A 23436-nucleotide genomic window follows, 5' to 3' on the forward strand; every position below is an offset into this window, starting at 1 on the left:
CAAGGAACGAAAGTTGTATCAAGTATTTTAATTCAATCAAAAACCGAGCTTGATAAAAGAAAATAAATTCTCCTAACTCAAGAGAACAGTTTATTTAATGCTTGATAAAACATTTTTGACACTATAGCGTCACTAATCCAACAAATTTGTGAAGTAATGGAACCAGAAATATAAGAACTTGTAAAAAATACGTCCTATTCATCGAAAATTTTTCTAAAAGACTTTAGGTATAACTAAAATCAAAAATTTTTACATTTTTCATTTTCATACAAAATGATTTCAGGTCAACCTGAAAATTTTCAGGTTTTGACCTGATAACAATTTCAGGTTTCAGGTCATTTTTGACCTGACCTGAAATTGACCTGACCTGAAATTTTCAGGTTGACCTGACCCGATAGTGAGCCTTACTTTGTACTGCCGTCAAACGAAAGAGGGAGCGCGTGTGGAAATTCACGCTATCCGCGGTATCCTAGATACCGGGAAATCGTTTGGCAAAAATTACGGATACCGGGAAATAAAACCACTGCCGAACAAACCCACCGGGAAATGTAGGTACCGGGAAGTTCCCTTCAGCTTTTTGGCTACCGGGAAATTTTGACTCGGATACCGGGAAGAAAACATCATTTCCAAACGCGAGAGGGAGACCTTCTACGACGTTATATTTTTGTGAACATGCACAATGTAGAGCGTGATTGCATGAGATTATGGCGCCAGCATTAAGAGTGAAAGAGATGCGTATGTTCACAAAACCTATGGAATTAGCCGATGACGAATGTTAACGACACCAGAGTTCACCAGTAGGCAAGAAAAGATTTATTATGTTTTAAGTTTTAGAAAAATGATTTTATTGAAATGAATAAACAAATCCAGATGGAATCAAACAAGAAACTGTAGATTTTAAAACTTATTAAATGACAAGAACTTAACTTATTTGACTTTACGGCCACATATTACAAAGTTATCAACATTAATAGCGCATTAAAGTCTATCAGTTTTCTAATAATATTACGATTCAATTAACGTCTTCTTATTATCTACAGAACTGAATTTATTTCTTCAAAAATTATTTACAAGTAATGGACAACCAGGCCATTAATCATTTTCATTCTTCAATCTTATTTTTCTGAACCCAAAAATTTTGTTTATCAAATTACTAGCGTTTCCTTTTACACGAGCGACTGTAACAATATTAAAAAAAAAAAATCTTCAAAACCTTGTAAAATCCGTTCTCTCCGTCCATTCTCATACCTTAAACAGAAAACAAACACTCTCGTATTTTAAAATGAACCAACAACGAGCTAACTGAATAAATTTTCAGTCGCCTTTTCGATATTCCAATTTTCTTTCGATAGAACTGCACGCGCCTCCAGTTCGCTAATTCCCATGTCTTTTAAACGCTGAATTTTCTGATCACAATCCACGATTCGATTCGGACCTAACGAAAATGGAAAAATTATTGATTCTCTTTGTCAAAGTACCGAAGGCGTTCCTGTCTGTGTCATTGATTTACTTTGTTCAACATAGTGAACACAATATGACACGTATTGTCTTGACGAATCACATTCAAATCAATTTAGCAAAATAAAATAATTTACTAACCACCGGCATACGCATTCGTCCAGTGTCTTGCCGTCAAGGCAAACATTTCGTAATTTTCCTTAAACTGTGATGCAACCACAGCATCTTGAGGATCATCCGGTTCCGCAGCCGATAGAAGGGCTTGTAGTGACAGCAGAACTGTTCTCAATGTCATAGCAGCAGCCCTAAGGATAACCATCAGTGTATTTGTGATCACCGAATCAACGGTAAAAAACGCATGAATTACTTACCAATTGTCTTTCAAGATATCGAGGCAAATAGCACCCGTCACACTAGAGATATTTGGATGCCAAATTTTGGTGTTGAAACGGACCTGCAACGAACGAGGTAATTTATAAATTTTGTTTAAATTTCAAACATTCATGGGGATGAAATTACCTTCGGCGGATTGAACGGATAGGTTTCGGGTACTTTAATTTCCAATAAGAATTTTCCACCTTCATACGGCGTGTCAGGTGGGCCAGCTATTTCTCCACGTAAATCTGTCCAGCTGTCGTTGTTTAATTCTATTTTGATCGAACATTGAACAATCTGCAAAATATCCAATTTAATGTTTTAATTCTCCGAACCGAGTTACGTTTAATTTAAATTGCAAATAATGACAGAGAATGGTGAACTTGAGTACAATGTTGGTTACAAACACGACACAAGTCTTTTTTTCTCAATTCCAAATGAGTTTGTTGCACGGTCGTCGATTAGAGTTATTCGATGTTGACTGAAAGTCTCCAGAGTGTAAAACTAATTTAGTCGACGCATTTAACTGTTCATCTTTTCACTATAGTTTGAAATTCTCAATGTTCATTTCTGCTTGGAATAATAAACAGGAAATGCGTAGCTTAGTCAGCAGAATTTTGAATGAAGACAATACACTAGAAATTCATCAATTCCTCAATGAGTAAAATCATTCACATTCAGTGGCGATCTTAGTACAATTGGGTTAACATTAGAAATTTGTTTTTGACTGTATCTAGTTGTCAATTAACTAAGGATTTCATCTGCTCAATTTTGTAAGTAAATTGTGAATTTGCGTTTAATGACTCATAGTGTTTTTTGCACTATGACGGGATTCAAGTCATTTGAAATTCTGTGTAAAATTAATTGCTTAAGAACTCTGTCTTAAACCCCAGATGAGTTTTAAAAGAGACAGTCAAAATTTTTTTCATTACACAAACTTGTCCCAAAAGCAAAGGATTACCCTTATCGCTTCAAAATTTTAATGAGCGCGAGGTCAAAGACTTTACGTCAATCAGAATAATATTCGTAAAAAATTACGAGTGCAAACGTAGAATCTGTGAACACTTCCTCTAACTTCTCGGTTATTTTGCATTAAGGACCGATTTCCTTGAGTGCAATTACCAGTTACTTTGTCTCAACATTATCAAAATTTGCCGGGCCGACTACAACCCTGGGAATAATATTTCGTACTAATCTAAATTGTTACACAATCGCAAACATTAAAACAACGTAAATCAATCGGTTCGTGTAGATTCTCTATGTGCATTTACTTGTTTTGATCTTTAGTAATTTTGTGCTAAATTTTCGACACGCGAAAGGAACTTAATTTTAAAGATGGAAAATGACAACACAGCGTGTGTTAACAAAGGTAAAATGTGTGCGATTTATATAAGTTTTGTTTTGTGTCAATTGTGTGAAATTATCAGTCAATAGCACATCAGTATAATCATAACCAAAATAACACCAAAATTTGTGTCATTGTTCTGTGCCGAAAAATGGATGGTTAAATTTAATCGCAAGGCCACTTACTTTGTCTGAATGAATAGTTTAAGTTGATCTTACCTCTTCGCTATTTATCACTTCTTTGAACTCCCTTTTTATCCTGGACACTGCCATATTCGCCATTTTTCACACTTTGTTTGACAATCTGAAACCGAAAATATCAAACATTAATTGATTTTAATTGAAATAGTGTCGATAATTTGCATAGTTTACATTGTATATTTCTTAGAAAACCAGATTTTTCGAAAAATTAGGTAATTATTAAAATATATTTCGATTATCATGCACGGAAAGGCATACAAAAACAACAAAAAACGTAAAATGCATATATTGTGAATGACAGTCGTTTTTTTGTGGGGGTATGATGTTCGTAAAATGTAGAAATGGCAATAACATAGGAGCCACCGCTTATTTTTCCTCAAGTGATTTGCGGGAATCGCATCCGCATGTTATGACGAGAGGGAAGAGCGCGACGTGCAGGATGTCAGTGACTTAACACAGAAAAATATAGAAATTAACGAATTGTAGTTTTAAGACACAAGTAGTATAGACTCTATAACACTTATTTTAGTAAAACTTAACAATAGCGTAAACATTAAGAGGTGAATGTGGTGACTCCCAAATTCCGTCAGGTCTACAGAGATTTCTAAAAAGTGTGCTGGTTTTCCGTCTATATTTTTTGAAGATTTGATTGACATTTTTTTGCCATACATGCTTCTAGCCATACCGAATATATTAAAACATTTTGTGATGTTATCTAGTCGTCTTTTTGTCCAATATTGCAACACTATAGAAAAAATGTTGCTAAGTTAAGGGACCTCCGTGAAACCGAAACCACCAAAACCGACACTTTCGAACGAAAAATATATAATTGAATTAGAGAATCGCTTTTATATACTTCGAAGACATCGAAAAGATACTAACATTAGGAAACTGTGGTCATATTAAACTCTGATTGGTCCTACAATGCTGTTACGTACGGCTACTCCGAAATTTTGGAGCGCTGCTCACATGTATTGATGAATCCCATCCTAATTATCATATTTATTGGCACATTACGTTCTTGTAACTAGTTGACAGTATTCTTGATCACTTTCAATGATCAGATGACTTATCAAAATTTATATAATAAGTCATTTAGCCCACAACAGTTATTTAAAGTGTTGGAAACGGTCAAATAATGGACTTCAGATGACGTTTTCGCCATTTTTTTTTGAAAAGCGCCCGCTGCGCCCACCTACCCCTCGAACAAAAGTTGTTTGTTATAACCCAAAAAAGGGAAATAAGAAGAAAAATCAGAGGTGCAAAAATTTTTGTTTAAATTTGGTTCAGGCACACTGTGACCAGTACCTGGTTTATAGTATAAACTTTATACTGTCATTGCGTCACCACAATCAAATAATTTCTTGACGTAAAGGTTCACGTCAGGTGAAGTAATCTAGAAAAAAAACCTGATTGAGATGATTTATTGTTGCCCTAAAAATTGGGGAGGTCACGATTTAAGTATACAAACATACTGAAGGTAATGCAAATGCTCAGCGGATCACAAATTTTACGGAACCCAAGTTTCGAGTAAATATAAGACTTGTTCTGTTGCTTGCGTGACGTTTGACGTTTTAATGTTGGTAGAAATGTGTTGTTCGGCATACAATTTTTTGTGTTGAGTATAAAGATGCAACCTAAAACAAAGTGAATTTAACTAGTGGCCAACATTGTACAAATTATATTCACACGAAAGTAGGGTTCCGTCAGTTTTTGTGGATTTGCATTACCTTCAGTATGTTTGTATACTTTCGTCACGATAACATCCATTTTATTAAATACGCGGGAAGACACATTCTCCATACAAAATAATTCACTGGATACTAATTTGTATGGCGTGGTGAATCTTCTGTGTGCAAATTGGTATTACCGGCGGATCATTATCTACATTAAGTTCTATAGTATCCATTCAATTTTTTAGAAACCTGAAAACTGATGTGACAGACTTAATCTGCCGCGCTGCCTTCAGTCACGTCGAAATTAAATGAATCACTTACAGATTAATACAATTATCAAGTGATTCAGTTCAGATTCAGTAAAGCCTCATTTATTTAACTTCACATCAAACTCTAAACGATCAATGGAATACGTCTAACGTCATATTTACTGCCTACATGGCTTTCATCTATGAATGGCTTTACAGCATTATTACCTCCACTCCCTCCACTTTTGAAAACATATCAGTACCATCTGAAAGAAAAAAAAATTCAATGCACTTAACAATCAACACGTGCGTGCGTGCGACATTAACGTCACTCTAAAAACTGATTGCCAGATTGTTGTTAAATTTTCCTAATTCGTGACTATAATACACCGGTGACCAGACAAGAAAATATTTCAAGTCGAAGCGTAAATATTTACTTGCAGTTTCAGGTAATATTTTGGGGCACGAATGATGAAATTTGAATATTTTAATTTTGACAAAAATGTGCTGGAAATGTTTTTTGTGGTCGTCAATCTGTGGGGCGATAATTTCTATCACCATTTTTGTATTAACAAATGTCATATTGACGGTTTGCATACGAAGATGTTTCGTCTCGTATGGTGTGTGGAGATTATTGATCCGAAAACAGACATACGATGACATATGGAAACAATTTTTGACAACTACTGTGACCAACAGTTTAAACAAAAACTATACGTGATATGCACGTCTCTTTCCAACCAATGCCAGCATTCGTTATCATTCTTATGATTCTATTTCATTTTTACACACACTTGACTCGTCTTGCGAAAACGAATTCAAAATTTTCTTCTAGATTTCTATGTGATGCCAGTTGTTCGTAGTGCTAACCCGATTCGCGCTAAAAGTTTAATCAGGAATAACTTGGAAAAGTCAAGTGTTCTCAAAATACAATCGAGAATGCCGAACATCAAAGTCTTCTCGGGAACATCGCACCCGGATTTGGCCCAACGCATCGTTGACCGTCTCGGTATCGATCTGGGAAAAGTTGTTACAAAGAAATTCAGCAACTTGGAAACATGGTGAGTTCGATTTGTTTTTTTTTATTATTCGATTTTTTTGCGTTTTGAATTTGATTTATTGATGTTAATTAAATTGATGGATTGCCTCGAGCATCGAAAAATGTACATAGTGTATTCGATTAAACTGTGAAGATGAACGGAAAAAAACTGCATGAATTAACCTCAAATCGGTTTTACTTGTAGGAAGCACATTTTTGTGATCAAATTTCCATCGAAATATTAACTAATTCAACTTAATTAATCAGTTTTTTGATATGAATTATCATCCAAACTGTTATGTTTGGCCAAAGAAACGTGACAACTTTTTCTTCACATCCATCGGTCATATCAAATGTGATGTAATAATGCTACATATCGTACTTATATACCACGTTTATTATCATCGAATTAGTATTTTTGGCTTCATTTTGGTTGTGTCGTCTATTCGCAATTAATTTGATTTAAATTGGCCGCTCTGATATATTGCTTTCAATTAAACAGCTGGTTGGGATTGTCTATGCGGCTAACATATAACTTTTGGGGCAATGAATTATTAGCGTCTATGTGTACAGAGATAGTACAATTTCGAGGTCAGATGTATAGAGATCGACTTTTAATACATAAAAATATGCGCCACACTATGTTTAGATTTTTTGTGAATGAATCGGTAATTTAAATTTGTCTCTCTAACCATTCCACATGTGGTTTTTATGATTATGCATCTCTCTTCACGGTATACACGAAAACAGGTATTTATATGATATGAAAACAACATAAAACATTCGCGTACACATTTGTCTTGAGCATGCGACACACAGGTTTCAGGAGATTTTTGACGGTACATAATGTTTCATACGCTATTCAATATTCTATAGACCGTAGCAGGTGTTTTTTGCCATCTATTTTCGGATTGTGATTTTAATTGTGTTGGAGTTTAAGATCATTTTTTTTGTAAAGGAATTCTTAGCCAATTGAAATGATTTAAAATAATTATACGAAAGGACAGACCCGTTCTAGAAAGTCACTCGCATACGTCCAGATAAGTAAGAGTTCAGGTTTTTTTTCTCTCTGTTAATGAATTAATCAAGAGGGGTTTCCACGAATAATTCAATAGTTATTTTTCAGTTGTTCTAAATTACAATTATTCATTGATATATTATTATGGTCCACTAAATCTTCTCCATAAATATTACACCACTCCATAGTACTTAAACAGATACATGGCGTTGTTATGGTTTGTACATGAAATTCGTTGAACGAATGAAAATCTAGATTTTTATTTTGTGAATTTTTGTTAGTAACACTCTTGCAACAATACTAAAATACTAAAATAAATAATCTAGATCTTCATTTGTTAAACAAATTTTATGTGGAATTTCACTTTTCTCTAACTGTACAATTATCTGAAAAAGTCTAAACTTCCGAAGCATTTGTTGCGAAAAATGTTGCATTTTCCAACTTTCTTCCCTCGATGACAAAAAAACTCCAACCCCGACTTCACTATACCCAGGGAGCGATGTATTCCATTTGTTATGCCTCCTAGGTTACGCTAGGCCAAGTATGTGGAAAATGGACAAACACACAAAGAACTGACCCTCAAATGGTGTAAAGTCCGACTAACTACGACATTTATGTTTAGATTGTTGTTGCTATTCCGATCTCCGTGGGAGATTCACCATTCATCACGTTTAATATCGAGCTTCCGATCTCTCTGAGAGATTCACCTTTCGCATATGATGGTTATTTATGTATGCTTATGCTTTAAGAACGGTTCACTTTAATTATCTTTGGCTGAGATCTCCTTGCGAGATTCACCTTTCTTGAATAGTCAGTTGTAGCTGTGTTTTCGCTCGTTGAAAAAAAAACTTTACTATGCTGGTGCATGTAATAAGGCTGTTACATGTATAGGCAATAACATTTACATCACTCGCATAGTAAAACGTCGTACTACACACGGAAAATAAAGTTATATCTCGTATCACGATGAGTAAAAGTACCTCGGGCTGCCGCCCTCGGATACTTTTTCTCATCTGGATACGAGATATCACTTTACTTCCCTTGCATAGTAATGTACTATTTCCTCAAATTCGTTGCAACTGCACATTTTACAAAATATGTTTTTCCTCAGATGAATAGAAATGTAGAAACTTCTCAATTAGGTCAAAAAAATAACGACGAAAACCTTGTATTTTCTGACCTGTGACATGGTTGGGTATGGGTACTGTGATAACAACCATATTTGTTTGATCGATACGATCGAGTGTTTTCTAAGTTATGACGTGCGCAATCGTCTTTTGGTAACATATTTCTTTAGATTGGTTTTACAGATTAAGGTATATTTATCGGTAGGTAGATTAGGTCCGCAGCCTTTTATTTTTTGAAGGTTTCTATTTCCTGTTGTGTGCAAAATATTGAAAGTAGTTTTTTGTAAAAGACGGAACCGATTTCATCAATTATTCTAAAATTAAACAGTTTGTCAAAATCGTTTTTTTTTCTAAGTCATGTGATGACTACGCTGATGTGAACACCACTGGAAACATCTATTTAAAATCAATAGCCTGATAGATGATTTTCAATTTCGAATGTGACATAAGTAATCTCGGACATACAGATAATTTATTCTCAGACTTTTTCTCTCTATTTTATACATGTTACAAGCAAAGCAATAACAAAGTTCCTTCTTGTTTGTTTGTAGTGTCGAAATTGGAGAATCGGTACGTGGCGAGGATGTTTATATTGTTCAATCTGGATCTGGTGAAATCAATGACAATCTTATGGAATTGCTTATCATGATAAATGCATGCAAGATAGCATCAGCATCGCGTGTAACCGCCGTCATTCCATGCTTTCCATATGCCAGACAGGACAAAAAAGATAAGGTAAGCACTGTAAGAGAACTTTTTGATCCGATTATTTCCTATTCTAGAATTAAAAAAATGGTTTCGGTGGAAATAAGTTAATTTTCTTAACTGTAGACTTATTCGTATAAGATTTGCTGATCCAGATCAATTGATTTTTGAGTATACTAATTTGTGATCAGTGTAATTGCTTTTATTTTTGGCTGTTTTTCTCATCGAATTTTGTTGTTTGGATGGGCTTTTTTAAAGCTTCCGCAATGAAAGTTTGGTATCTAATTTTGGAATTATTTTTTTCCGTTAATTTCAATTTCAACTTCCGCTTAACTTTGCTTAGTTATATGCAATTTTGTCAAGTTTATGAATTTCCAGTTTAACTAAACTGCAAAGAATTAGCAAAACAGGATTTGTCAATGAAATTAAGGAATCGTAATCGATTGGCTATGTGAACAAAAAAACAAATGACATTGAAAATTTGATGTGCTTTTACACTATACACAATTACCACAACAAACATGAAACAAGTGAATATTACAGCATTCTATTTCATCTGATTGCCCTTCGTTTGTAAATTTTCATGTTTTATCATCGCAAAATTTGCAACGATTCCATTTTCTTCCTATTGTAATATTATAGTCGTGCGGCAATGTGGCATAAAATAAAAATGATTCAATTACGAATGTGGTATGGACGTACACAACATTGACTTTGACATGACAGTGAATGTGAATTGCTCCACTTACGAATTTTAAAGAAATAATTTAATGTTTTTCTATTGTGCTTGTTTACAACACTTTTTGGTTGGACACATTCAATCAACGGCACACACCTACTTTCGCTTCTAGACATCGAACTTTCGATATTTTTTTCATCAGTTTTGCTATAGTCGAAAATATCGCCCGTTTGTGATGGAATCCTATAATATTCACTTCAGATTTTTACTTTATTTATCGGACTCGTCAATGCGTAATCTAAGGCCTGTAATCGTGTTCGCTTTATTCAGTTCTTGATATATAAGGAAAGGTAGATTGGAGGCAAAGAATACCTAGATAAATGTTTTTGCACTTAACGCAATTCATTGCTATAAAACTAAAAATAAATTTGTGTTTATTATTTCAACGTTGATTGTTTGCATTTCCACAACAATCAATTGATATGTTCTTTAAAATAGACTCTGAGCATCCGGAAAGACTAAAATAGAGAAAAAAAAACTAATTTCTTTTCAATTATCTTCAATATACGTTTCAGTTTCTGTACGCAAGACATTAGACAAAACTGTGTTTCCAACTTGACCTTTTTCATTTCGATATGCCTGTACTGCCTGTGATTCAATTGACGAGAGATAATGATCACGATATATTATTGTAAATAAATTCTTTTTCGTTTCTTGTCACCACATTTCTCATAGAAAATTATTCTTTTTTTATTGTTGAATTTCCACCCGCCAAACAGACCGGCGATACGGAAGGACTTGCGAAACAAGCCAATAACAATGTCCTGAAATACAACGAATGGAAATTTAGGGTACAACCTAAGTTATTAGTAATTTTCAATTTTTTATTATTTTTTTTCCTTTTTTTTTATTTAACACAATATATCAGTTCTTTACACGATAATGTTGTTGTTTTCGGTGTTGTCGTAAAAAAAAAACAAAAAAAAGTTTCCAAACATTTCAAATATTGTTTGTTGAATAACTGTAACATACACACAACGGCAACAACAACAATTTTTTTTTCTATTTTTTAACTCTCGAAACATATCGTGTATTGAACTATTTTTATTTTGGCGCATTGATATACCTAACATTTTATACTTGGGGCTACATAAACAAACAAGATATTGGCATGTTTTAAAGTATTTTCATTTTCAATGTCATTTCACAATTTCACTGTAATAAATTTTGTATTTGTTAAGTATAAGAAATATTTTATCATGTTTAATGAATGTTATTTGTCCATCGTCTTATATTGTATAGCCACAAAATGTTCTATTTACTGCACACAGAAGAAATTGCCCAATCATATTCGTTAGTCTCCTTAACAATCTTAGGTTAGTCGTGATCAAAGATATTAACAACAATTCTCCACCAAATTTTCCCTTTCGAGTACATATTTTGCCAAACTTTATTTATTTTTATTAATCCCAAGAATGTGTCTTCTCAACATATTTCACTATTTTGATAATAAAATTGAATTAAATTTCGAAGCGCGCGGAGTCACATATTCCATATATTCCACGTTGTCGAACCTTTCAAACTAAAAAGGAGTCAGAGGTTAGGTTCTGAAATAATTGGCTAAACACCTACCATCCAATTTTGAACGGTTCATTTTTATGACATAAACTTACATTTTGTTGTACAACTTTGTCAGGAATCACCTGAATGGAAAAGGGATACATATAAAATAAAGAGTAAGGATCATGCTTCCAAGTTATGAAATCAGAACCTATGAGCCACAAGCATTTGAGTCACCGTTCCTAACATATCAGAAATGAGAACTCATGAAGATTGTATTCAAGTGATCAACTCGGAGGCTACTTAGTCTATTCTTTCAAACCCTAAGTCAGAGGTACTACTATTTATGGAGTCACAAGGCCGGTTTTAATGGTTCTACAAATATTCGACTAAATACTACCACCGTTCCTGGCTTAACACTATTTCATGACAGAACGAATCCTCGATTTTACAAATGTTGTCGCTTTTCCTCTCCTAATCAGAGAGCACTAATTACTAACGGATCGACTTTCTTTCAAAGATGGCACTCGAGCGTTAAGACTAAAAGAGAGCCGAGTTTATGATGAATGAAGTGTCATTCTTTCGATGTTTTAGATTTGTCGATATTTGATGACATAGCTTTGAAATAAATTTTAAAAAAGCTCCTTTGTATCATAAAATAGTGAAAAACTCTTGTTTTACCATGCAGCCTAGGAATGGAAGCAGACCATTTTGCAATTTTGGGACAGCTTTTTCTGTGTTTCGGCATTAAGTTTCGAGTAACACAAAAATGGGGACAAATGAGAACACTAAAATTGTTCGGAGAACACCTGCAAGATTTCTGACTCTTGGTTTCCATTCATAAAAGTTATTCTCTTCCAGTAATCAATAACTCTTAATTTTAAATATTTCTTCTGTGACGTTCGTGTGCGATAAGTAAGATGTTTTATGCTTAGTCGATGCTAAATGTTGTTTAGGAAAATTGTAAACGAAATTCGTCAATGCATCAATAACAAAATATTATTAACAACAAAACGAATATTATGTGTTTTATGTACGTGATCTCTGATGCTTGATAATATATTTGTTTATGTTCGGTGGACTGTCGTCATAATAAGTATATTTTTTTCTCAAAATTATCAAAACAAATTATTTATTTGGAAAGACGAATCACACCAGTCAGTGACGTGGTACGCCTTTTTTTCAAGATTCATTTAGGATCAAACCTGCACTTCCATTCCAGACAACACAATAACAAATTAATTTAATTGATAAAAAAAAATTTAATTTGAACTCATTTTGAAAATTTTAAATATGAACTTGCTATCATCACTGTTGTTGGTTGCGGTTGATTTCAAAACATTCAATAGAACGATGTTTTGCGTATACAACATTTTAACAATTTTTTTTTTATTTCGTAAATGTTGCCCCACTGGACACACAAGTTCAGATTGGATGGCTCAAAAGGTTATTTTTGATAAATTGTCGGATCAATGGCTTACAATTTAAGAATTTTATTTAAATTTTCCATCTTCTTATCTGGCTTAGTGATTGTTTGCACAGTCACTTGAATAAAATGTAGATACGATATTAAGGAAGTACCTACGAGTACACTTTGGATTCGGCTGCTTCCTATTTCAAAAATCGGCTTCAAATAATTTATTAATTTCGAACGGACCCGATAGCTACATACTTGTTTAAGATTAAAATGATGAAATCTATTACTTCATTTGACACAATAATCTATTATTTCAACATTTTTAATGTATATAAGCTTGTAAATATAGCGCCGGTCATATGAAAGTATACACTGACCCTCGTACCCATCGTTCTTTGTTTTAAAACTTTATTATTCTCAGAATCGTACACGTTCATTTGACCGGCACAGAATAAGCTGACCAAACTAGTGCTCATCTTTTATTCTCGTAGTCGTTGTCGGTAGTAGATAACTAGTCGTTTCTATGAGGGTAGCATAGTTGATATGAATCGTTGCTAGCCGCATATTCTAAGCAATTGTTTGTAAAATAAAATAGAGTTGCGTCTCAGATGTCACACTTTTTTGACGGACTTTAAAAAAATCCCTCGTATATTTCATACACGGGGGTCAATCATCTCGCCATTTTCATCAACAAAAACAAATCAAAACGAAGTAAAAATAAACAAAACTCTTGGTTTTATAGGAATTTTCACCCCATAGCTATACTGTGAGTAACCCGAAGTTGAAGATTTTTGTATTTTATTTTCATTTTTGTTTTTTTTTTCTTTATTACTATTTCCAGTTCACTTTTTCGAATTATGCAAACACGAAAGCGAAACTAAAAAATGTCTAGATTTTTTCAGATCATAGATCGTTGCATAACTCGAGGGAGATCTTTCTCTTCATGTAGATAATTCTATTATCCAGAGTATCAATAGATTTTGTTCTAATTGTCCAATAACATTTTCGCATTGATTTTTTATCAAATCAAATTTAAAAAAAAAAATATTGTCCGAGCTAAAGGAGAAGAAATTTAATAGCAGGAGCGCAGATAATAGTGGCACTGATACAGTGCTCCGTTCTGTTTTCAACAGCTAAGAATTTTTCCAATTGAACTCAAATACGAACACATGGTGTGGCATTGTTTTGGTCACTTCAATAGTTAAGAGAATTACGAAAATAATTTAATAAAAACACGTAATCAGCATGAACGTTTGAACTTTAGCATTGATTACATGTTCATTTCCTTATCTCAATCGACGAATAAAAAGGCTACATCATTTTTGAGTTGCTTTGAAATCGGAACTATTTCCAGACTCTATCGCGATAACAACAAAAAACCTTTTTTTTAGAAATAGTCTCATCTGGTACTGATTGGCCTTCAAAACAGAACATTGATTTGATAAAAATGAAAAGAAATAGTGGGTGGACAGAGTCTCACATCATCGCGTAATAACTTACCTTTCATTAACTTTTGAAGTAATGGCATTTAGTATCGAAAGCCCAGTCTTTCAGATTGCCTTTTAGAAGCCTTTTGGCTTTAGGACCATAATTTTCCTTTATGCGTTTGACTGATTGTAAATATGAACTACAGTTTTTGGCATGGAAAGTGTTGGTAGTAATTCATACAAAGTCACAATTTAATTTAATTGAAGATGTTGTTGTTCCGAATTCAATTTTTGGTCGTGATTATACTGCAGTCTTCCACAGATGTTTCGTCATTGTTTTGTGTTCCGTTTAGATCATCTGTGTTTGTCCCTTTTGTTTTGTTTCAGGCATTTTAGACATTTTAATCGAACATTAACCAGCAACATTTTGGGAATTTTTACTTTTTCAATCCACTAATATTGAACAGTTTTCATTTGAGCAATTAAATTGGTTTCGTTTTTTTCTCCTTTCTTTCATTATTTTAGAGTCGTGCACCAATATCGGCAAAATTAGTGGCGAATATGTTGTCCGTTGCTGGTGCTGATCACATCATAACTATGGATTTGCATGCGTCACAAATTCAGGTTTGTGGTTTCACACCGAACGGCCAATGTGCCTTTATAACGTAAAAATGTCCAAATTATTCGTTAGGGTTTCTTTGACATACCCGTCGATAATTTATACGCCGAACCGGCTGTTCTCAAATGGATAAAAGAAAACATTCCCGAATGGAGAAATTCCATCATTGTGTCACCAGATGCAGGCGGTGCAAAACGTGTTACATCGATCGCTGATCGATTAAACGTTGAGTTTGCTCTTATTCACAAAGAGAGAAAGAAGGCTAACGAGGTGGCATCAATGGTGCTGGTGAGTTTCGTCAAGTGTTAGCTCATCGATGGAGATAATCCTAAGAGGAACATTTAAATTCCAGGTTGGTGATGTTAAAGATAGAACTGCTATTTTGGTTGACGACATGGCTGATACGTGTGGCACAACATGCCATGCAGCAGAAAAACTCATGGAAGCTGGTGCTACTAAAGTCTATGCCATACTAACGCATGGTATATTCTCTGGACCAGCCATTTCTAGGATAAATAATGCTTGTTTCGAGGCTGTTGTTGTTACAAATACAATTCCACAAGATGGTCATATGCGCGACTGTCCCAAAATTCAGGTGAGAGCAAGATGCACAGGATTCCCTTCAATAAAATGATTCCTGTCGCAGAAGAAACGTTAGTGATCTCTGAACATTTTATCTATTTACAGTGCATCGATGTGTCGATGATGTTCGCCGAGGCCGTGCGTAGGACACACAATGGTGAAAGTGTGTCTTATCTGTTTTCAAATGTTCCATATTAAGGACGGAAACTATGATCCGGATTGAGCTCACCACACACAGACACATCCAATAGCAGCAGTACAGAATTTGTTTTTTTTTTGTTAAAGAAACAAACTCAATCCGTATCAACCAATTGAAATATACAGTTTGAATGCCTGGAGATGGATAATAGTACGAGCATAGGTTTTAATTTAGATATTAGGGAAAATGAAATTATATTGGGATCAAATACAATTCGTTTTGATTCATATTTTGTGTGAGCGAGTTTATAGATCACATTAAAATTATTATTATTAAAACAAATAAGATTATATTCCATTGGAAAGTTTTAACAAATTTTTATAAAACATCATCTTGCAAACTGGGTTGATTACATTTCATGTAAACGGCATTGTGTGTTAAAAAAAAAGTTTTTTTTAAATTTCTGTTTTCATTTTTATTTAGAAAAAAATTTATAAAAACTGTTGAATGAATCAGTAGAAAAGGAATTTAAATTATAATTTTAAAAGGTTAGTTAATTAAGATTATACAAGCAGAGAGAACATTATTATTATAAATGCAGCCGAGATCCGTTTTGAATCTCTAGCAAAAGCAAACCACTAAATTGAAAGTTTTTTTTTTAAATCAGACTTTTAGTGCCATTTTTGTTAAATTGAAATAAAACATGCGATCGAAAAGAAGACAATTCATTGGAAACTAAAGACACAAACAGGATAGTAACATTCATCAGAAAAATGTTTTTTTTAGTATTAAAATCAAACTTTAAGAAAAATCTAATTATTTTGTGTAAAGAGAAAGCAAAACACAATTGACGATTTGGAATTAATTTTGATTTTGTACAAAAATGTATAATTTTTCTCGAAATTTTTTGTTGGAAATAATTTTGTTTTTAAAAATATTTTATAAATGTCAATCAATATCTTCAATAAGACAATTTATACAGCAGGATTATATTATCACTTCTTTTTGATTCTTTTTTATATATTAAAGAGCAACATTGCCATAACTATTGCGTTTGAATTCTTGGAATCATTTAATTATCTCATTGGAACAGATGGTAAGGGTAATTCCAGCTAATTTGTGACTGTTCGAAATATTTTCACCAAATGAAAAGTGATTTCGGCAAACGTTTTTTTCCTTGAAAGCTCTTGACCAGACGCGTCGTTTAAGCCCCATATTAGGTCGGTGGCCGAAAATCTCGGGGAGATACCACCAAAAGAATGTATGGTTGTTTCTAGCAAATTTTTGAAAATTATAGTTTATTTCACGAAACCTAAACCCATTTCACTAAAAAAAAATTTGCTGAAAGCTATTGACAAGACGCGTTTTTTGACACCAATATGAGGTCATTGTAAAATGAGGTCTTGGGGAGATATGACCAAAAAGTGTTTGTTCGTATTCGGCTTTCCGAGATATTCTCAATAAATCTCAAATGATTTTTGTCAATTTGTTTTCCTGTAGATCTGAACTATATAATTCCACAATTGCTCCAAATGACACGAAATTAAATTTTTAAAAGATTTTTGGTTCATTCTGCTTTGGCCCAAACGTTGCCGAAATTACATTTTTTCAAATAAAAACTGAAGATCGGTGTCATTCGAAAGCTACAGCATATGACTTCACGAGAAAAATAACTTTGGGTCAATCAGGTTAGTTGGATGAGTATAGTAGGTGAAAACAGCTTCCCAGTGGTGAGAAGTGTCATCTTCTAATTTTAACTCGTCGAGATTATCTCGAAAAATTTTGTAACCATTTTTTTAAACGGTTTTGAGCCAAAGAAACATTTTCTGTTGGGTAACAACCACCAATTGTGAAAAAAAAATCCTGGCTGTTAATGACCACTGAAAAATATCACTTTTATAGACATATCTCCCCCAAATTTTCGGCTACCAACGTCATATTGAGCTTAAACTGTGCGTCTTGACCATAGCTTTCAGGGAAAAAAAGTTTTTCGAAATCAGTTTTTATTTGGTGAAAATATTTTGTAAAGTCACAAACGTGTAACGCAACTAACCGCCGACTTTTGCGATCACACAAGTCACACTTGGCAGGCTAAAAATTCCAATTCTTCTTGGTATGAAAGCACTATGTCTCCTGAGTATTAGAAAATTTATAGACTGATTTGTTACCGCAAAACATAGCCAACACAATTCACGGTGAGGCTTAAAATTTTTAAATAAACGTGTAAGTTAACATCCAGATTTTTTTCATAAGTGAGTTGGGGGAGGGAAGTGCTGTTCAAGTAAACAAGTTTTAGAAAAATCCCCTTAGCTGTTCCTGAGAACCAGCACCAGCGTCAGCCAGGGCTTGTGAAACAGTGAGGTCTTAAGATTTACATTGGAATTGGTAGAGGGACAAATTCTAAGATTTACAGTGTAAAAATTATGGATGTCGATAATTTCTTCATCGAGCAATAGTAGCTAAAAGTTAAAATTTCACCATTTTAAAAGACTGATATCTCCTTTACAAAGCAACTGGGAAAGCCTTTGAATGAAATTGCTCTTTTAGGCTACCCTCGGTGAACTTTGGACGCTTCAATACCTTACTGGTAAGAGTATTTTCCGTCAATGTGGTTGCTTATATGGTAGCTTAGAGTCTCAGCTTTACAACGATACCAAATATGCCATACTTTGTGCTTTACAAGAATTATTGATGAACAAGTTTTGCATCGAGGTCGCTCTACTCACAAATCTAGAGCTATCTAGAGGAATTACCTATTTTCAAGACGACATTACAAATAAATGTCTTTCTTATATCCATCAAACATTTAAGAGCGATATCGCGAAAACGTCGACCAACTTTGGGACAAGGGGTCGGGATTCTGGTCGAGTTATAGCTCGTTCGATTCGTGGGACTGATGCGAGTAAAACGTAGTACTACGTTTGGCGAAATAAATTCTGTGGTTGGCGCTAGAGGGCGCGAAGTGATGGTCTGCATGAGAGTGGCAAAAATCGTTTTTGTGTGATATTTCATGTAAATAAAAAATAATCGTAAAACTTTTTTCAGCACGATTGTAGGCCTTGAAAAGACGCTTATTTTGAGTATACATACGATCATGCACATTTCGACCTGCCGGAGATATCGCCCATTTTCGGTGAAAAAAATGACCCTCTAGCGCCAACCACAGAATTTATTTCGCCAAACGTAGTACTACGTTTTACTCGCATCAGTCCCACGAATCGAACGAGCTATTATAACTCGACCAGAGTCCCGACCCCTTGTCCCAAAATTTCTGATTCTGGTCGACGTTTTCGCGATATCGCTCTTAAAGTGTTTGTTTTTCTTAAAAATAGATAATTACTCTAGAAACGGAACAAAGCAGTGAAGCGCATGAAATGACTGAGGGTGTTAATGAAAATCATGTCCGAAGCGATAGCGGAGGACTTGACGCAGTCTAACCCCCAGAAAAAGAACGAAGAATTTTTTTTGAGACGCGACAACTGTGTATAGCCGAAAATTTGAGTTTCTACCCTTTGGTCTATATCACCACAAAACCTATTCTATCATATTCTCGCTTCAAATACGAGCAAAACGAGCTATCACTCGACTATGTAGGTTTAAAATTGCCGGAGATACATCGTTTTGAAATCTGTCATTTTCATACAAAATACACCAAATTGACTTTTTCCAAACAATCAAAATCTTTCAACTTACTCTGTAGGTTTCTATCTATCTGTCTATCTATCTGCCTATCTGTCTATCTATCTGTCTATCTATCGACGGTCGATCTCGGAAACTAGTCAGCCAATCTCCATGAAATTTTGCAGGAGCCTCAAGGTGGGCATAAAAATGAAAATGTGATACGCCATTCCCCAGGAAAGATCAGAATTTTGTTTTATTGGCCTCGAAGTGGCTTCTGAGTGTGGTTTTTGAAGGTCGGGAACGCGTTTTCGGCTGTAGCTCAGCTGTATTGAAACCTACAGGGGCGTGTGACCCATCAAATGAAAGGTATTCGCCACACGAATTGAACAAAAAAATAATTAGAAAAATTGGTGCAGATTCGGTTGAGGTAGAATGGTCAGAGTGACCAAATTTTGAGCTGCTCGAGCGTAGGATGAAAGGAGTAACATTTTTTGGCTTATGAGAGATAGAGAGTTACTTTCTTCGGCAAAGTCTCAGAGCTTTACGAGTAGAACAGAGGGGCATATGTTAAACCGTATAGATTGAATTCTCAAATTATGCAATTTACACCGTAAGTCTGGATGCTGCGGGAATTAGTCCACTTCGAAAATTTTGTATCCGGCTAAAATATGCTTGCCTGTCTGAGTCGTTGAAAAACCTGCTTACAAAATGAAACGTAAATATTTCCAGCCCATGTTCCTTATACTTAAAATGGCTGTTAGCTAAACATTTCGAATTTACTACGCAATACAATCGCTAAACCGAACTGGTGTGCATACGTTATTTTGCACCAGCTGGTCACATACAATTCCAAATGAAAAGTATTCAAATGAAAAGCTTTCAACAGATTACTTATTGCAAAGAATTTCAATTGCTATTCAAAGAGGAAACGCAGCATGTATTCTTGGAACGTTGGGAAGGAATAGAGTGGACGATTTTTATTTATTGTAATTTCTGTTTTTGAAAAGATCGATTTTTTACTGGCTGTGCAATTTGAGCAGTCTTTTTTTCGCTTATCTTAAAATAAAAAATTCAAATGATATTTCAAATTTATATTTTGTTAATAATTTTAACCCACTATGTTCAATTTGTCTTCTTTTGATGATAGCATTATAAACGCATCATTAGACGTAACCAGCAGCAATGCAATCGAAAAATTTTGTGATGGAAATAATTTTTATTGAAAATTTAAAATTACCATTTCAGTACAATCGCTAAACCGAACTGGTGTGCATACGTTATTTTGCACCAGCTGGTCACATACAATTCCAAATGGGAAATAATTTTTATTGAAAATTTAAAATTACCATTTCAGTACAATCGCTAAACCGAACTGGTGTGCATACGTTATTTTGCACCAGCTGGTCACATACAATTCCAAATGGGACCAGCTGGTGCAAAATAACGTATGCACACCAGTTCGGTTTAGCGATTGTACTGAAATGGTAATTTTAAATTTTCAATAAAAATTATTTCCATCACAAAATTTTTCGAACGTTCCCAACGTTCCAAGAATACATGCTGCGTTTCCTCTTTGAATAGCAATTGAAATTCTTTGCAATTAGTAATCTGTTGAAAGCTTTTCATTTGAATACTATAACATTTGATTGAACTTCAATATCTAGAATTATTCGATTTGGGTCAGTTGAATCTTGACATGAAAACGCGTGACAAAGCTGATCATTATTTCCGTTTTCATGGTTTTCATTCGTACCTTTTTTTTGTAGAAAATAAGCAACGGAACGTGTGAAACGGAACGAGAAGTAGTGAAGCACTGAAGGTGTTACTAATCAAATGTAAACACTGAAGGTAATGCTCACGGACAATACCTTCTCTAGGAACCAAACTTCGTCTTGACGCAGTCAAAATACCACCTTATTTTGACAAATGCGAATGCGACTTTTTTTGTAATAGAGTTGCCGTGCCACGGTATTTTTTAAAAAAGCAATATCGACGTCATACGAAAAAGACAAATTTTAAACTTTATTTCATTTTTGCAGACCAAAATAACGGATCCAAGGCTGTAAACTTTGGGGTTTGTAATCGACCAATGGTACAAAACTTTATTTTACCTGGAAGCCAGACTAACTCCAGGGGTGGCGTTATCTAATATGCAGAACAATCACCAAAACAAACAAACAAACAGAGCATAATTACTCTTCCCTTTCCCATGGATCGCGTGAAGCGCATAACAACAAATTGCTACAAAGCATCTTTCAGGTCTTGTAATCGACCAATGGTCATTGTAATCGACCAATGGTACAAAACTTTATTGTAATCGACCAATGGTACAAAACTTTATTTTACCTGGAAGCCATTTGAATATTGTAATTCCGTGTGTGAGCTGGTGGGGTGGGGTGAGTGATTTTTAGTTTGTTTTTACGTAGGTTTTTGTTCCGTGTTTGTTTTTTGATTGAAATGAATTTTCTGTTTTTTTTTTGATTGAAATGAATTTTCTCTTTGTTGAGCTACGTTTTGTGGGTACGTTTTCGTAGTAGCTTCTCACTAAGTTTCGAAATTTCCATCGAAAGGTGGCAGAACTTTTTTTTGTAAATTTTCAAATTACTAGTTCAATCAGAAAATTTACTGCTGTCTCGTGTAACGGACCAGTGGAAACGACTGAAGATGGTTAGACCACGCTAACCTCTGACCGCCACTGGTTCCAGAGGTCGAAACAGCATTTTATCTCCACTTTCGCTTCACGCGATCCATGGGAAAGGGAAGAGTAATTGTGCTCTGTTTGTTTGTTTGTTTTGGTGATTGTTCTGCATATTAGATAACGCCACCCCTGGAGTTAGTCTGGCTTCCAGGTAAAATAAAGTTTTGTACCATTGGTCGATTACAAGGCTGTAAACTTTACAGCCTTGAACGGATCAACACAAAAAAAAACACGTCACAATCAGAAAATATTTATTTTCGAACACCGAAATGGTAACAGGAAACGTAATATTTTCAACAGACTGTTATGATCAGAGCGAGAGAACCGAAGACTAGTTAATTACAACTTGCCTTGGGGTACTTGTCAAAATATTTCTTTCTCTTTCGTCATAACACTCTCCATACACAAAAAATGACTCATACTTCATTTAATTTATTTTTAAAAGTAAAATTTTCTATGACAGAATACACTGTACAGTTTTACCACCATCATTTTCCTAGTTTTTTCTAGTTTCTCTAGGTTGCTAGAGAGGGTATTGGTTAGTTGTACAGTAGTAGGATTGATGCTGGTCATTTGCTTGCCGTCTGTAACAATTTAAGATATGGATTGACATCTTCAGACGAGTTTTTATAGATAAAAGATCGAATATTATTATTTTTGATTGTTATCCGAAGACATAAGATTTGAGAGTCAGTCATTCTCATATCTATTTTATCTGTCAGGATCAAGAAAACTACTTTGTGTCTTTTTTCGACTGAAATTGGTTTATTGAATAAATTAGAAAAAATTATGACTCGCTGTTCCGCCTAAGCAATTTCACGTGGTTTCTTCGGATCAAATGTTGGTTTTTTGATGTGATGATAATTGGGCAGCACTTTGCGTAAATGGTCCAATTGCATCGATAAAGCTTTCTGTTTTTCGATTGTTTCTCGTTGCTCGGAGCGCCTGCCATAAATCACCGTATTTTCCGGCAAGTTATGTTCATCGATCAATTTACAACCCGCCCCGATCACACAATTGTTTGACACCGTTACCAAATTGGAAACGTAGCTCTTACATTCAAATACATTTCTTTCGCCTATGGCTGAGGCCTCAACGGTGCAACCGACTTCAAACACATTGTTGGGACCAATAACTAAAGTTGGGCCTGGGTTGTCCAGGTCAACTTTGCCGGTGTCGTGTATGATCGTGGCGTATTCTTCAATTAGACAATTTTCACCAATTATTATTGGGCCCGATTTCGCATTAACAGTTGCATGTGGATGGATAACACAGCCGCTGGATATAGTGACTTCACCAATGAGTACCGATTCGTCATCACATATCACAGTTTTCGGGTAGATTTTCAATCTGATAGAAGAAGAAAAGAATAATTGGGTCAGACTTGCTAGCTACTAATAGGAACTCGTTAATCTCACTTCGATTTACTACTCATCTTGGTCCGTTTAGAAACAAATCGTAAAATTAATGGAATTTCGTAAACAAAAATATTGTAAAGTTCTT

At 34.5% G+C, this 23436-nt stretch overlaps 3 protein-coding genes across 15 annotated transcripts; 1 reads left to right on the top strand and 2 right to left on the bottom strand.

The window, feature by feature from the left end:
* Positions 1-1022: 1022 nt before the first annotated feature.
* Positions 1023-3707, bottom strand: LOC119082193 (ubiquitin-conjugating enzyme E2-22 kDa). Of its 3 annotated transcripts, none has more exons than XR_005088596.1 (7): positions 3550-3707; positions 3397-3481; positions 1978-2130; positions 1830-1912; positions 1600-1763; positions 1249-1435; positions 1023-1204 (listed from the first exon to the last, which is right to left on the bottom strand). XR_005088596.1 is itself a non-coding variant. In XM_037191627.1 (6 exons), the coding sequence occupies exons 2-6, from the start codon at positions 3457-3459 to the stop codon at positions 1299-1301; spliced, it is 600 nt and encodes a 199-aa protein (XP_037047522.1). In that variant the 5' UTR covers positions 3460-3481; positions 3550-3707; the 3' UTR covers positions 1023-1298. The 3 variants fall into 3 exon arrangements, 1 of the variants encoding a protein (XP_037047522.1); XR_005088595.1 differs by having other exon boundaries at positions 1023-1178; positions 3550-3706; XM_037191627.1 differs by having other exon boundaries at positions 1023-1435.
* Positions 3041-16607, top strand: LOC119082191 (ribose-phosphate pyrophosphokinase 1). 11 transcript variants are annotated; one of them, XM_037191618.1, is made up of 8 exons: positions 3041-3202; positions 6138-6363; positions 9038-9221; positions 10650-10721; positions 14800-14898; positions 14966-15181; positions 15246-15488; positions 15581-16387. In XM_037191618.1, the coding sequence occupies exons 1-8, from the start codon at positions 3169-3171 to the stop codon at positions 15671-15673; spliced, it is 1167 nt and encodes a 388-aa protein (XP_037047513.1). In that variant the 5' UTR covers positions 3041-3168; the 3' UTR covers positions 15674-16387. The 11 variants fall into 11 exon arrangements, with proteins under 11 accessions (XP_037047513.1, XP_037047511.1, XP_037047510.1 ...); XM_037191616.1 differs by having other exon boundaries at positions 3100-3202; positions 10650-10739; XM_037191615.1 differs by having other exon boundaries at positions 3154-3202; positions 9038-9230; positions 10650-10739; positions 15581-16607.
* A 6070-nt stretch (positions 16608-22677) lies between these two features.
* On the bottom strand, positions 22678-23436 carry LOC119082179 (dynactin subunit 6-like). Its single transcript, XM_037191593.1, has 2 exons — positions 23352-23436; positions 22678-23283 (listed from the first exon to the last, which is right to left on the bottom strand). Exons 1-2 carry the CDS (start codon positions 23366-23368, stop codon positions 22740-22742), a joined length of 561 nt encoding a protein of 186 aa, XP_037047488.1. The 5' UTR covers positions 23369-23436; the 3' UTR covers positions 22678-22739.

This window comes from Bradysia coprophila, unplaced genomic scaffold (genome assembly GCF_014529535.1).
Source record: "Bradysia coprophila strain Holo2 unplaced genomic scaffold, BU_Bcop_v1 contig_391, whole genome shotgun sequence".
Lineage (NCBI taxonomy): Eukaryota > Metazoa > Arthropoda > Insecta > Diptera > Sciaridae > Bradysia > Bradysia coprophila.

What these genes read in the sequence shown, in the direction of transcription:
- LOC119082191 (XM_037191615.1), top strand. Translation starts at nt 3,169, where the DNA reads ATGGAAAATGACAACACAGCGTGTGTTAACAAAG. An exon ending in AAAAAGATAAGGTAAGCACT is followed by an intron (nt 9,231 to 10,649) that starts GTAAGAGAACTT and finishes CCCGCCAAACAG; the next exon opens with ACCGGCGATACGGAAGGACT. An exon ending in GGGTACAACCTAAGTTATTA is followed by an intron (nt 10,740 to 14,799) that starts GTAATTTTCAAT and finishes TCATTATTTTAG; the next exon opens with AGTCGTGCACCAATATCGGC.
- LOC119082193 (XM_037191627.1), bottom strand. Translation starts at nt 3,459, where the DNA reads ATGGCGAATATGGCAGTGTCCAGGATAAAAAGGGAGTTCAAAGAAGTG. An exon ending in GATATCTTGAAAGACAATTG is followed by an intron (nt 1,764 to 1,829) that starts GTAAGTAATTCA and finishes GGTTATCCTTAG; the next exon opens with GGCTGCTGCTATGACATTGA. An exon ending in GACGAATGCGTATGCCGGTG is followed by an intron (nt 1,436 to 1,599) that starts GTTAGTAAATTA and finishes CATTTTCGTTAG; the next exon opens with GTCCGAATCGAATCGTGGAT.